The 13,534-nt window shown below is 46.2% G+C and overlaps 1 protein-coding gene across 1 annotated transcript in view; it reads left to right on the top strand.

Moving 5' to 3' along the window:
• LOC138447729 (brain acid soluble protein 1-like) overlaps positions 1-12,545 on the top strand; it is a 66,077-nt gene extending 53,532 nt beyond the window's left edge. The window contains exon 3 of the mRNA XM_069604031.1: positions 11,075-12,545. Coding sequence (XP_069460132.1) covers positions 11,075-11,092 — 18 coding nt within the window. The 3' untranslated portion in view covers positions 11,093-12,545. The remainder of the gene's footprint in view (positions 1-11,074) is intronic.
• The last annotated feature ends 989 nt before the right edge of the window (positions 12,546-13,534 follow it).

The raw sequence follows: 13,534 nt of genomic DNA, 5'->3' as shown, positions 1-13,534 counted from the left end.
AGACACGCCTATGTCGACGTCCCCTTTCGGTCCCCCAAAAGACAAGATGCAATACTCCGCGGTTACCACTGGATGTCGGACCATATGCACAGCATGTGAATCTATGCAGATACAATCATCAGGAATGCTTTTACGGTAAGTAATGTATGTTTTATAACGTGCGACAATACAAGAAAAGGGAAGACAAAGGGGAACAAAACTAACGATCTTACTAGGCCTTTTGCCATTCATATCGTGCAAGTGCAGGGGGAAGGGAGAGGATAAGTGCCAGGGGGAGGGAAAGGGAGAGTGCAGTAAGCAGAGCTCAAGTAAGTGCCGCCGGAGTGGCTGGTTCAAAGTAAGTGCAAGGAGGCAGGGGACTGTAGGTTTGCAGATACAGTCCCTAGTGCGCTGTAGGGGCGGAGGCAGTGGAAGGGGCTACTGGTCATGAAGGAGCCTGGTCCCCATAAGGATCAGAGGGAGGCCAGGTAACCAGTTAGTGCAGCAGACAAAAACAGCAGACAAAAACATCAGCAAGGTAGAAACGGAGAGAAAGCAGAACCGAAAAGGAAGGTCTTGAGCTGCTTCCGGAACCTGTGGTGGTCCTGCTCAAGTTTGAGAGAGGCAGGGAGGCTGTTCCAGAGGGAGACACCATCCGAGGAGAGAGATCTACACCCCACTCTCAGCCTGGAGATGCATCTTACTCTCAGAGAGGTTGATGTGCGGAGGGCTTGAGAAGGAGAGTGCTTAGGATGAGAGAGTTGGATGTAGTGTGGTCTCTGGCCCAAGAAAGCCTTGTGAACAATGCAGAGGGTCTTGAACTTGATCCTTGCGGCCACCAGTAACCAGTGGATAGATGTCCGGGCTGGAGAGATATGATCATCCCTGGGCTTGAGGCCAAGGACATGTCTCGCAGTCCTGTTCTGGATTAGTAGTAGAGGCAGGCAGATTTAGAAAGAGGCTATTGCAGTATTCCAGCCTAGAGAAAACCAGGGCTCTGGAGACAGTGAGCTTCTGTGTTAAAGTGAGAAAAGGAAGAAGACTACCTTTAGCAAAGGTTTCAGTTCATCACAAAATGATACTGCACCTTCATCAGGACCAATATTGCATGTGATATATCCTGTTTGTTCTTGGCAAAAAACAATGCAGCATTGGACATTACAATCCTAGAGAAATTACAGAAAACATCAAAATTGCTGTAAATCACAACGAATGTGATGAGGGTGAAGATAAAGAGTGATTTACTTACTATGTCTGCATAAGGGATATGAAGAACACTAAAGGAGTGTGTTTGCAAAGATATAAGAGCATAAAGGTGGGGTGCATTAGGTAATCCTATACACTCATACCTAAAGTGTCTGATATGTGTAATCAACAAGATAGATAACCAATTGCACAACTTCCTAAATAGTTAAAAATGCCTTTAGATTTGTGGAGATAGCCATCATGTACATCAAAAACACATTTGCATAGCTTTATTAACAATCTGATGAATTTGGCTAGATTACAAAGTTTATTAAATGTGTTTTTACAAAAGGATTCACTAAAACAAATTGGTCTGTTTGTTCCCAGGAATAATGGCCTACAGGTGTTGCGTTGTTGCTGCAAGCTTCCCAAGGGCCAAATGACATGAAAAAACCCTTCATTGGTAACATTTTAATAGAGCAAATGTAGTATGTTGAATACAATGGAGATCATTTTGGGCTCTGTGTAATGTAAACAGAATGTGTCAAAACCTTGCTTAAGGATTTTACACATTCTGTTCATGTCACGGTCCATTTTCATTGATTTGTGTGGCAGCAAGGATGGTCTCCCTTCCTCGCTGCCATACAAATACTCCATCATTTGGCCTGGCAAGAATTTTCACGCCGGCCCAAATGCGTGGGATTCCTTGAGTATGCTGGCTATTAGAGGTCACATAAAATCTGTTGTGGATAGGCAGAAGACTGGTGGGCCCTCTGGAGCAATATATGACTGGGGCACTTAAGCTAAAAAATAAGGAGCATAGAAGGAGGCGGTGAAAACTAATAAAGGAAATGGTGGGTGCAGGCTACCTCTGAGAAAACCAAAAAACGGAAGCAATCTTTTAAGAACTCGATTAGGCGTCAGAAGGCGCGGTTGTACCAGCTGCAGGGGGAAAAAGTTCTCCAAATTGTAAAGAGATATGGGTGCCTTATAGAAACCTCTCAATGATAATCCTGGGAGAAAGGAAAGCTTACAGGTGAATCCAATAGGGGAATTGGAATGGAGGTAATATGTGGTCGGTGTTGGGGACAAACTCCCAGGTAAGTTTGAGGGCTACTTGAGTTCGTAGACTCTAGGAACTCGTGGAAGGCCTAACTCCTCCCTGCAAAAGGAAGGCAGGTCCAGACAGACAGCAAGTTCAATCTGCAGTTTATTACAGCCACAACCAACAGGGATGAGTACACGTTCCCTGGCTTGCAGGCCAGTTTTGACATGGGGTTACGTCAGAGTGATGCTACAACCTTGGCCCTTCTCTAGAAAACCTATCATCGTCTGGGATTGGCCACTGAGTGATAGTCCACCTATAGTGGACACTATACATGTTAGTCTACTGGCTCTTGCATGTAAGGTGGCTGGCCTGGTCTATCCCAAATTAAATTATTCTACACAATGTTGCAGTGTGAGGGTCTTACCATTGGTTCTTGCCCGCTGCTACCCACCCGTAAGGGCATGAACTGTGATTGGCTAGAACTGATCTCCCCAGGCCTCGGGTTCCGCATGTTACTCAGCTCTTGATGTACCTTCTCAAGTTAATAAGAGTGACTATGTGTCAGCATTTTAACTTGTGTTCAACACCTTAGACTATGAGAGTGCTCGTTCACATTGTGCAACACTTGTCTCTCGTTGTACCAACTTTGTTGCAAGCTTCTGTCTGGCGCGTGAGACTGACTATCTTTCCCAGCTTCTGGTTTTGATTCGTCATCGGAGTCGGCAGGGTCCCATGTTCAGAGACCATGATTTGGGCCTCTGAAGCTCTGAATTATGAGGAATTATTTGCTTGTACTCTGGCCGGTGTTACTGTTGTTCAGGGAATGGAATGCCACTCGTATCTAGTGTCCTTGGCTGTGGGTCCCGTCTCATACACGTGTGTTCTTGTCCAGCCTGAATTCACCTTAGCTCAGCTCCTGCTGAGGACTTGTGGTTTGCTGTAATTTTCCTAAGCCATACCATGGCTTCAACATGTTTGTGCTATTCTATATTCTCCATACGTTAGTCACACTGGACTGTGAGGTCCCCTAGGTGCTCCTGCGCGTTCCATAAGGTTAATGGCATATAAGCATCTGCAAGCTGTATTGAGGATCTCGTGCTTCTTGCGGTTTCTGCATTGCTGCGTTTAAGCTAGTGACAAAATAATAAAGTAATGACAGTATGTACGTGTAGCTGTCCTCTAACTATAGAACTGTGCATCCGTGTTCTTTGTGTAATCGAGTGCGTGTTTGTGTTTCACTGTGTGGATGGCACGTGTGCTTCCTGTCTAACGCTATGTCGTGGTGTCTCTAACGACATCAGTGACATATGCTTCTTGGCGCTTTAGTCAATACTGTCAATTGAAGTCTCCTTAGTGGCTGTCTGAGGGTCCTCGTCCACCCTGGGTAGGATTGGAACCGGACCTGGTCTGTAAGGTTGGCTGAGTGGGTACCTCTCAACATACTTATCTATGATTGGAACACTAGGAATTGGTCCGAAATAGTATGGGCGTTCATGATATCTTCTGTTCCTCTTCTGGATAATATTTCTTATTGGAGAAGGAGGAGGGGGCGATATGCCCATCCCTCTTCACCGGGATTTACACCACAAAGGGATACTCTCAGTGGTGGCACCAATCAGGGCGGGCATGAATTGTGATTTGGACCTGGATAGAACTTAGAACATCTGATTAGAAGGACCAATCCCTCTAGGGCCGGAGGCCTGGATGGTATCGCTAATCATATAATGAAGAGAGATATTTGCCTCTGGGCTGAGATACTTTATGTATTATTCCAAGATATTGTTAAAAGAAAGGCAGTTCCTGAATTCTGGAAACATGCAATTGTAGTACAATTGTGGTGCCCATCTACAAGAATGGCGATAGGTTTTCTCCTTGGAATTAGCGTTCCAACAATTAATGGCTGATGGCAGTGGTTTAGTTTTTCCTACCATTGTGTGTTTTTACCGCAGGCTGCGTTCACAGCTGCAGTATAGCACCCATGGGTGCCCATTTAAAATGGCCCGGTCTTCTTTTTTTGCCATTTCTTGTTGGAAAGGTCCTTCTTGAGGTTTACTCTGTGTGCCAAACCAGGTTTGGTTCCTTTGTTCATTTTGTCTTCGGCGGGATTCACTGCAGAAGCCCGCCTCTAGCTCCAGCGTGTCTGGCAGGGCAGGAAGCAATGGAGGTGCCTGAAACTCCCTGTGCCTAGTCTCCTTGGTAACAGAAATGCACCCAAAGGTGATTGGCCAGCTGGCTGTCCTTGAAGGGCAGACACCCTGCTGTGTGAGTGACAGCTAAGCTGTGAATGAACGGGAACGCCTTGCATAAAAGGCGAGGTCTTCTGCAAGGAAGGCAGAGTCGACCACTGGACGCAGGAACCAAATAAATTAACTGGAAGAGAAGCTTGCTGCGCCTCCTGGACCGTTGGTTTGTCCAGTGAAGCCCTGCTGCAGTGCTGAAGCTCCTATGTTGACATCAACTAGAGAAGCCCAGAAAGGACGACTTCTCCCCTTGGATTGGTGGGACCAATCCACCCCAAGACGAACTGGACTGAAACCCCTCTCTCTGTTGGCTGTGCTTCCATTGCTGCTGCAGGTACCGAGTGCCAGGGGACAGGAACACAAGAATCGAGTGCATCGTTTATAAGCCGGGCTCGAGCTGCAAGAAGATCCTCCAGACTCCCTCGAAGCAGGACTGACCAAGCCTGAGCCACCTCAACAGAGTGCTGGACCCCAGAAGCAAGGAAAGCCCACAAGGTGTCCAAGAACTGCGGTGGTGCTATTTGCGAATAGCAACAATGTTATGGGTGGGATGTCTTCTGAGTTGGCTTCACCCGCTGGAGGAAAGCCAGAGTAGCCTTGTCCCGCCCCTTCCCCCTCTGCACGGGCATGCAGTGTTGCATTGGCCCTTGTCTCTTCCTCCTGAGCCATCAGCAAAATAACTATCTTTGGATCCTCATCCTGATGCTTTTGGGACTCCTGCAGCACCATAAAGTCCTCTCCCATCTGCCCATTGTTGGCTCACACTTCTGTGGCTACCTCTCCTTGCTGGCCCTGGAGTACTTCCTCCATCCTGACAGTTCAGCGTACTCACCCACCTTCTGCAGGAACACATAGAGAGAATCTGTCTCTACCCTGTGGTCAGAAGGAGGACACAGACTCTCAGGGGACATGCTATACTTGTGTTTATTAAAGTAAAGGTAAAGGCCTTACTTTCACTGCAACTATGGGTGGACCTTGCCTATTTTACTAACTAAGGTGTTTGTCAGTCATGAATGTTCAAAGAAACGACTGTTGTCCAAATCTACCGGGAGGATAGCTCAAGCATTAACGTGTTCGCCTTGGAAGCAAGATGACACAAAGCAACACAGGTTCGATCCCCGGGTCTGCGCTTAGAAACCACTAGGTATTATAAATACGCAACTAAGAAAAAAAACAATTATGCAACTAAAAAACAAAACAATTCATGTAACAGCGCCTCGATGCCCGCGGGCTGTGTGAGCGCTTTAAAAATCCAAAATAAATAAATACCTTATCTGACCCTACCACTAGGAGAATTACTCCCATCTCCTGCGGGTACTGCTTCTACCAGTCTTTAATATAAAATCTTCAAATAGTCTGTTTTAATTGTTTATTTGTAAAGCGCTTATACACAAGTAAGGCGCTTCAAGGTGGGACGGGAACAAGGGGATATCAACGTCATTCTTATGCCTTGAAGATTCGGAATGATCTAACAGCAATAACTAGCAAAATGGGTTTGGGGGGCATAAAAACACAAAAGGTTGGTCGACCTATGGGAAGGGGGCCAGCAAGGGAGGGGAGAAAGAGGAGGACATGATAGACTAACATACTAAGCATAGTGCAGGCGGGGACAAGAACGCCCAGTCCAGCATGGACCAGGGTTAAGTGCGGGGTAGGTGCCCCTCTTATGGAACGTATTCCAAGTGCAGTAGTGCAAGGCAGAGGAGGCCCGGGGGCAAGTTCAGGACTGGTGGGGGTGGGGAGAGGGGAGGCTGGGCCCTGTGAGTCTCTGGAGGTTCACCAGGTGACCAGTCAGCTGACTGAGCAGGTTGTGGATGAGAACAAAGGAGGGAAGCAGTAGAGAGGAGGAAGGAGGTTAGCAATTGAGAGGGAGAGAGGAAGAGAAAAGGGAAGTCTTGAGGTGTTTCCGGAACTTAAGGAGGTCGTCAGGCTCAAGATGGAGAGAGGCAAGTAGGCTGTTCCAGAGGGAGGCACATGCAGAGGATAAGGATCTACCCCCAAATCTGAAAAAATGGCTCACCCGCAGAGAGTTGGAGGAGGCTGAGTGGAGGCCTCTGGAAGGAGAGTATTTAGGATGAGAGCATTGTAGATAGTATGGGCTCAGGTCCCAGAAAGCCTTGTGGATTATGCAGAGGGACTTGAACTTGATCCTTGCAGCCACAGGGAGCCAGTGGATGGATTTCAGTGCCGGAGAGATGCGGTCCCTGGGCTTGAGGCCAAGGATAAGTCTCACAGTTCTGTTCTGGATAAGTTGAAGAGGTCGAAGCACAGAGGTAGGAAGATTGAGAAAAGGGACTGTTGCAGTAGTCCAGTCTGGAGAGAACCAGGGCTCTGAAGACAGTGAGCCTCTGGGGGAAGGTGAGAAAAGGTAGAATACCTCTAAGAAGGTGAAGCTGGTAGTGGGACCTTTTGGACATGTCTGAGATGTGGGAAGAGAAGGAGAGAGTAGAGTTGAAGATGACCCCCGGGATTTTTGCCTCACTAGTTTGTTGGGGAGCAGGACAAAGTGTGGTCGGCCAGAGTGAAAGTGCAAAACAGGAGCAGGGATCCCAATGAGGACGATCTCTATCTTACAAGCATTAAGGCAGAGATAATTAGCAGCACACCAGGACTGAATTGCAGACAGTCAAGGATAAGGGGGGAAGAGGCCGAGGGTAGCCTTAAAGAGAGCTGTGTCCTCCTGAAAGTTGGAGGTGAAGACAGAAATAATGTGAGCCTAAGGGGCCCATTGAAAAACCAGGGGGATAGGTTAGATTGCTGGGGGACACCACAAGTAGAGAGAGTGATAGCGGTGATAAAGGAACTGAGTTCTATTTGGGAAGGACGGTCAGAAAGAAAGGATGATAGCCACACCAGGGCTTTATCAGTTATGCTCAGGGTCTCATGGAGTCTGGAGATCAGGATGTTGTGGTTTACCATATAGAAATCAGAGGCGAGATCAAGAAGAAAGAAGACGGAGAAAGAGTTAGAGTCAAGGTGCGTGAGCATGTCTTCACGGGTGACTTCTTGTATTCTTTAATTTCCGAAGTGCGATGTTGCAGTTACTTTCTTCACTTTGACTTTCTCGGCCGGTTTAAAGTTTTTCTAGACTTTTACTTTCATGTCAAAACAATTCCACTTTTCCTGAATCACTGTAGTCTATATCTGGTTTATGTCTGTAGGCTCAAAACCCTGTCCTTCAATTTCTTTAATATTATACTGTTTTTATGCAGGATGGTACTACGTTTTTCTCTTTTCCAGGGTATTTTGTCACATTGGTTTTCGCTCTTATCAGCCTTTTCTCTTGATTCGCAATATTTGTTTCTATTTGATCTCCCAGTTCGCCCGGTTTCATGTCTTCTACTGCGACGAGTTTACTGCATTATAATGATGATCTCTTGATTCACAATATTTAAATCCATTTGCCTTCACAGCTAAGTCTGTTTCAAATGTTCTACTGTGACGAGTAAGCTGTGTATTATAATGACTTTCTCTTGCTTTGCAATCTTTATATCCATTTGTCTTCAAAGCAAACTCTGTTTTATATCTTCTAATGTTGGGTTAGTTGGGTGTTATACTGATCCTCTTGAATCTCCCTGCACCTCCCGTCCTCCCGGTTACCTTCTTTCTTGAAGGGGAACGTTGTCAGAGGGTTTCGGTCTCTGGGTTTCTCTCTCTCGATCTCTCTGAGGCGCAGATGCCGCCTTCTCCCCACTGTTCGCGTCTTCAGTTTCTCTCTCCTTCTTTCTGTGTCCCTTTGCTCACCTGCACTCTCAGACACCTTTTGATCCTCTGCTGTTGGCGGTCGGTCCACCACACATGGGTCTCTGTGGTCCCGCCACCGCCTGGGTTTGAGACTCCGCCCTGTCTGCTTCTCGCCTCTCGGGACTGCCATAGCTTTAGTATCCCGTGTAGCAGCAGTAAGTGAGTTGAATCTCGCGGGTTTCCTGATTTAGGTTCTCATCCAGGATTTCACAGCTTGGGACCTCGTGGGAGTTCCTCATGCAAACGTAAGTCCTTGTCCTTTAAGGGGGAGTCTCGCAAGGTGATGTCCCACTTGCTTCTCCCCCTAGGGATGGTATTGCAGTGCGAGCGCACCTCCCTAGCCTCATGGGGAGGGGGAGCATCACCCTTGGGGAGAAGGGACTAATGCCCTTGATTCATCACTACCCCAACCTCCTCCTCAAGTTCCATCTCCCCAACTAAATGCTTCGTCTTAACCGGTCTATCCTTCCTCCGCAGGCTGCATCTCCCCCTGATAGCTGATTTCTTCAACTTCTGAAACAGAGTTGAGGTGTAGTCTAGCTCCTCCTCCACTGTCCCAGCACAAAAAGGAGCTACACAAGGGATCAAGGAACAGCAAACGACCCACTAAGTACTACTCCCAAAAACTCCTTCACAACCTTCCTAAACTTGACCAAAGCACTCCAAAACAACCAATTTTGAGCCTGGCCACTCCTCTCCTAACTCGACAGCCAAACAAAAACTCCAACGCAAGCAGGAAGAAGACCTTTTAAAGGACACCAAATCTATTTTAGAATAACGCAGGTACCCTCACTGGCTGGTCAAACTCCCTGCTCATTTTCAGGCCTTGCAGCTCAGTAGGCCTTAACCCCCACAGTGGGCCATGCAGCAGGGTCCAACTCTCAGGAAATACTGCAGGAATGCCATGGGGTGAGTTAAACCCGCACCAGCTCCACTAATCCCCTAATATTGGCTGGTCTGGCAAGAACTGATGGGTGTTGTAGTACAAAACATCCCGAGAGCCAAACGTTGCAGGCCCCTGGAAAGTCCTTTTAGGAATAGCATAGAAATGGACTTAGTTAGGAACATGGAACTGGCTTCCAGAGTGCCCTCTCCCTTGCAAATTTAACATAGAAGCATCCAAAAGGAGTATCAGGGTACAAAGCGAAGTGGTGCAGTTTTGAAATAATGTGCAGGACTCATATTGTGTAAAGTATGTCCACCTACCCAACCCCCAGCCGCTTTGAAAGTTCACCTGCTGCCACTGAGGCCGACTACGGAAACCAGCACGTTGCAAGGTGGTGCTAGCAAACTAATAAAAACAAGCAAAGTTTTTTTTTTTTTTTTATTTTTTTATTTAGGCATCGCAAAGGCACTTGCCAGGCACAGCTGTATTGTTATTAACTGCGCATTGATGATAAAAGCTGCAAAATGGTGCGATTACCTGGGCATCTAATAGCGGTGCCTGGCAAAAGCTTAAAACGTATGCACAAGCAAAAAATATTGGCTTTGCCAATGCTTGTTTTTAACAGGACTTCAGTGAAGGACATGCATAGTGCTTATACATCGAGTAGCTGAAGGCTGCCTGGTTAAGACATTCTTTTTTTTACACCAGTAGCAGGTTTACATCTAAGTCCTTGACTCTCAGAAAACTGCTTTGAAAAAACAATAGCAGTGCATTGTTTGATTGTAAGGCCTAAATAAAGTGAGCTCTAAAAGTTCCCATGGGGAGGTGTTTTTGGCAGGACTGGGTGGGAATGGCCATAGGGATTAGCATGGCCATTTCTCCCTATCTGTACTCTAATGCAATAGTTTGGGCTTATAGAACCAGACCCTTAATCCACTAAACAAGCACACCCTTCTACACAAGAGAAGGCTTCAGGGAGAGGGACCAACGGTTTGGAAAAAACAGTGCCGGCCCCAGGTCTACCAGTGCCCTCTGCACAATCTTTGAAGGTGCTGGCGCCCTGCTTCAGTCACTCGCTGTCATGTAAAGAGTCAGTCAATGACTTTCTATCAGTGAGAGACTAACTGACTCTTTACATCGGGCGTTGCCGATAAAGGGTGCCGCCAGATCACATGACACTTAACCTTGTGTGAGCTGGCGGTGTCCTTTTATCTGCAGCACCCCTGTGCCACTGCACCACTAGTTCGCCCCACCCCTCTGTTGTGACCAATTAACTCTATGTATAAACATGCAAACAAGTTACATGAGAGGTCGTCCCAGGACATGCCATTACCCAGAATGCATCATAATTAAGGTTTCCATGTTTATGGTATATATTTTTCTGCCATTTCTGTCTGTATTTATCTATATTTATTTTTGGGCCTTTTTTCTGTATTTATCCACATTTATCTGTCATATAAAAAGATTTGCAACCAGTATTTTTTGCCATTTATTATAATAAAAAAATGCATTTATTAAAGCACACATGCAGCCATATAGGAAAGACACACTAGCTCAATTTTTCCATAACAACAAATGGTTGCTCCTGTGACTGCTGCTGCCCTAAGATATATGCTGGCAGCAATTGGAAGAACTTTAATGTTATTTTCATACAACTTTTACATTCTCTGTGCTGCCAATCTGCAATGCGATTGGCCTGCGATGTATGAGTGACATCATAAAGAACCAGACAGAAAGACCTGTTTTTCTATTTTCTTTCAATTTTTATTAATTATTACAGAGAGAAATTAGACTGATTTTCATCTGTATTTTTGTGTCAAAATCAGTAAAAACAGAAATCTGGAAGCCTTAGTCATAATTCATTCTTGTGCAACAAACACCCCCTGGGTTCAGGAGACATCAACACATTAAATGGGAAAGATGTGAATGAAATAAATATGGTTCTGACATACAGTGGTACATATATTAATGCCTGCTTCTTTGTTTCCCTAGGGAGCACCAGACATTTGAAGCACGGATTAACGCCAGAGGAGCCTTCGATTCGAAGTGACGTCAGATGAAATAACCCACACTAAATCTGCTCTTGCAGCCATTGGACATTCATAGTTTAGGGGTTTCCTCAACAGCTAAATATTTGCACCCACGTGCAAAGGTAATGGAGGGAACAAGGAGGGGAGCAGCCGATCAACGCCTGCCGGCTGCTTGAGTTTGAGGCGGGGGGAGGGGTGCACAGCTGCATTTCTTTTAAGGTTCACTGTATCCAACATGTCTACTCCCATAAGGGCTTTCAACATGTCGAAGTGATGGCTCGCTTTGTGCCAGGCTATGCAGGGCAATTATAAGACTCTAGGCCAGGTGTCTGCAGCCTGTGGCTCTCCAGATATTTTATACTATGACTCCTATTGATTATGTTGGCCAAGGCCGACGGCAGCTTTAGTTAAAAACATGTAGAGAACCAAAGGTTGCAGGCCACTGTTTAAGGCTTACAGAGCCCAAGAGGTGAATTCATCCAATATAAGTGTAGTAAAGCATGCATACACACACACAAATATTTAAGGCTATGATACTGGGATTGCAAGGTAGAGTTGTGATTCGAATCACCTATTCTGCACCAGGCAGCTTTGGCATCTTCTGTCTTCTATCTCTGAGCTTTTCTCCCCCTCCACCGATACTAATAATCTCCCGTGGATAAGGGTTTCCTGCAGGCATTTATCCTATAGAAATGCTTGACCTCCTCCTAGCACTGGAGTCACTGCTGAAAACGCTGGGGAAGGTGGGGGGTGGGAGTATGACATCTAAAGGAAAGGGGCCCCAGCCCAATGAGGGGGACAAAATGGTGTGCCACAAAAGTGGGGGGGGACAAACACCCTTATTCCCCTCCCACCCCCCTGAAATTATGCCCATGCCTCCTCCCCCCCCCCAGAGCATCTAGACTTCTATGTCATCCACATCCACAGGCTTCTGCATGTCCCAGTTCCCTGCTGTCCCAAAAGTGATGTGTCAGTTCCCCGTCAGTGCAACCTGCTGTACTTGGTGTTCCCCAATCCTAGATTGCTAGATTCACCTCGTCTGTGCTTGTGATATCTTATTCACACAACCACGAGCAGTGACAACCCAGAATGTGCACTTTCAAAACTTTTCCCAAAGACACATGAACCCCTGTTCGGTCAGCCAAAATGTCGACAACCCAGTAGAATCCCTTGTTCCTCCTAACCTTCTACAAACACCAGCTCATTTGCCTTACCTTCTAAAATGACCAATTCCCCCGGCACAATTTTTACAAAATAACTACTGCCTCACTGATAGAAGCTGCTAACGTGCCAAGCCCGTGTCCTGGTTGACAAATATGCCAATCGTGCCTCACCGCGCGTGCACATATTTTTCAAGTTCTACCTGATCTGAGCTTCAAGAGATTTATATTTCAACTTGTTAAAAGATATTTTATTAAAGCGCTCCACAGAAATCATGTGCCGTACGTCCATATTTTTGATTCCGTAATCATTCTAGTGTGCTTGGACCAACATCTGGGCATTCTCCCCAACTTCCCGAGCCACGACCGATGCTGGTTGACGTCTGCGCTGTACTTCTTTCCCTTACACATTTCCATTTTAAATAGCAAATATTTTCCAGAAAGCATTGCAAACATCCGAGTGGTCAACAATGTATGATCATTGGAGAGCAAGGGAAGCCGCACAAAAATTGGACGCTACCACAGATAAGCGACAGTGTACAAAAAAGTGTGCTACGTTGAGGGAGAGACGGCGACGAGCTTGAAAGAGGAAGCAAAGGTTCCACATGTAGGTTGAGGGACTAACTAATCCTATCCAAAGCAGACAATAGTTGTCTTTCTAGATATCTTCAAAAGTCAAAGTTTCTCTCAATTAAGATTTACTTTCAATTAACAAGGAAGAATTTAAGAACGAAGCACAGCACGCTTGTATGCGTGAGCCTCAAAGGCAGGTAAGAAAATCACAGTGTAAAAACAAGTATGAAGATATGTGTAGACTTCTGAACCCAGGATAAGACTTCTCTAGCCCCCACGAAGAAGGTCACTAGTGCTCTAAGAGCAAAACAAGACTTTTGCCCGCTGTATTTCTAAGCCGCCCGCTGGAGCTACTGTAGCAGATCTGTGATGCACTCTTCCTGGACCTTCCACCTTTCCTTTACCCCCAGCCCAATCCTTTAGATTGCTGTGTGCACCATTACTACCACAGCAGTAATGAGACAGCCACATAGGTCACCGCATTTCTGGTATGGTCAAACCTGGTTTATTTTGGAAATTGGTTGCACTTGTTGCTGATCCCAGGTTACGGGGTTGCCCGCGCCTGAGTTATCTTTGAAATCCCAGTTAAACCCTAGTCAATCCCCCATTGCAAATATATATTATATCTAGTGCCTTGGATGCTCTACGAGGAAGTCCCTCCACCTGTTCAATTGGGTAAACAGGGACCC

Source organism: Ambystoma mexicanum, chromosome 3q, assembly GCF_040938575.1.
Source record: "Ambystoma mexicanum isolate Mex_15411 chromosome 3q, UKY_AmexF1_1, whole genome shotgun sequence".
NCBI classification, from domain to species: domain Eukaryota; kingdom Metazoa; phylum Chordata; class Amphibia; order Caudata; family Ambystomatidae; genus Ambystoma; species Ambystoma mexicanum.
Note: the sequence above shows the minus strand (reverse complement) of the source record. Positions and strands in the feature narration are given on the sequence as shown.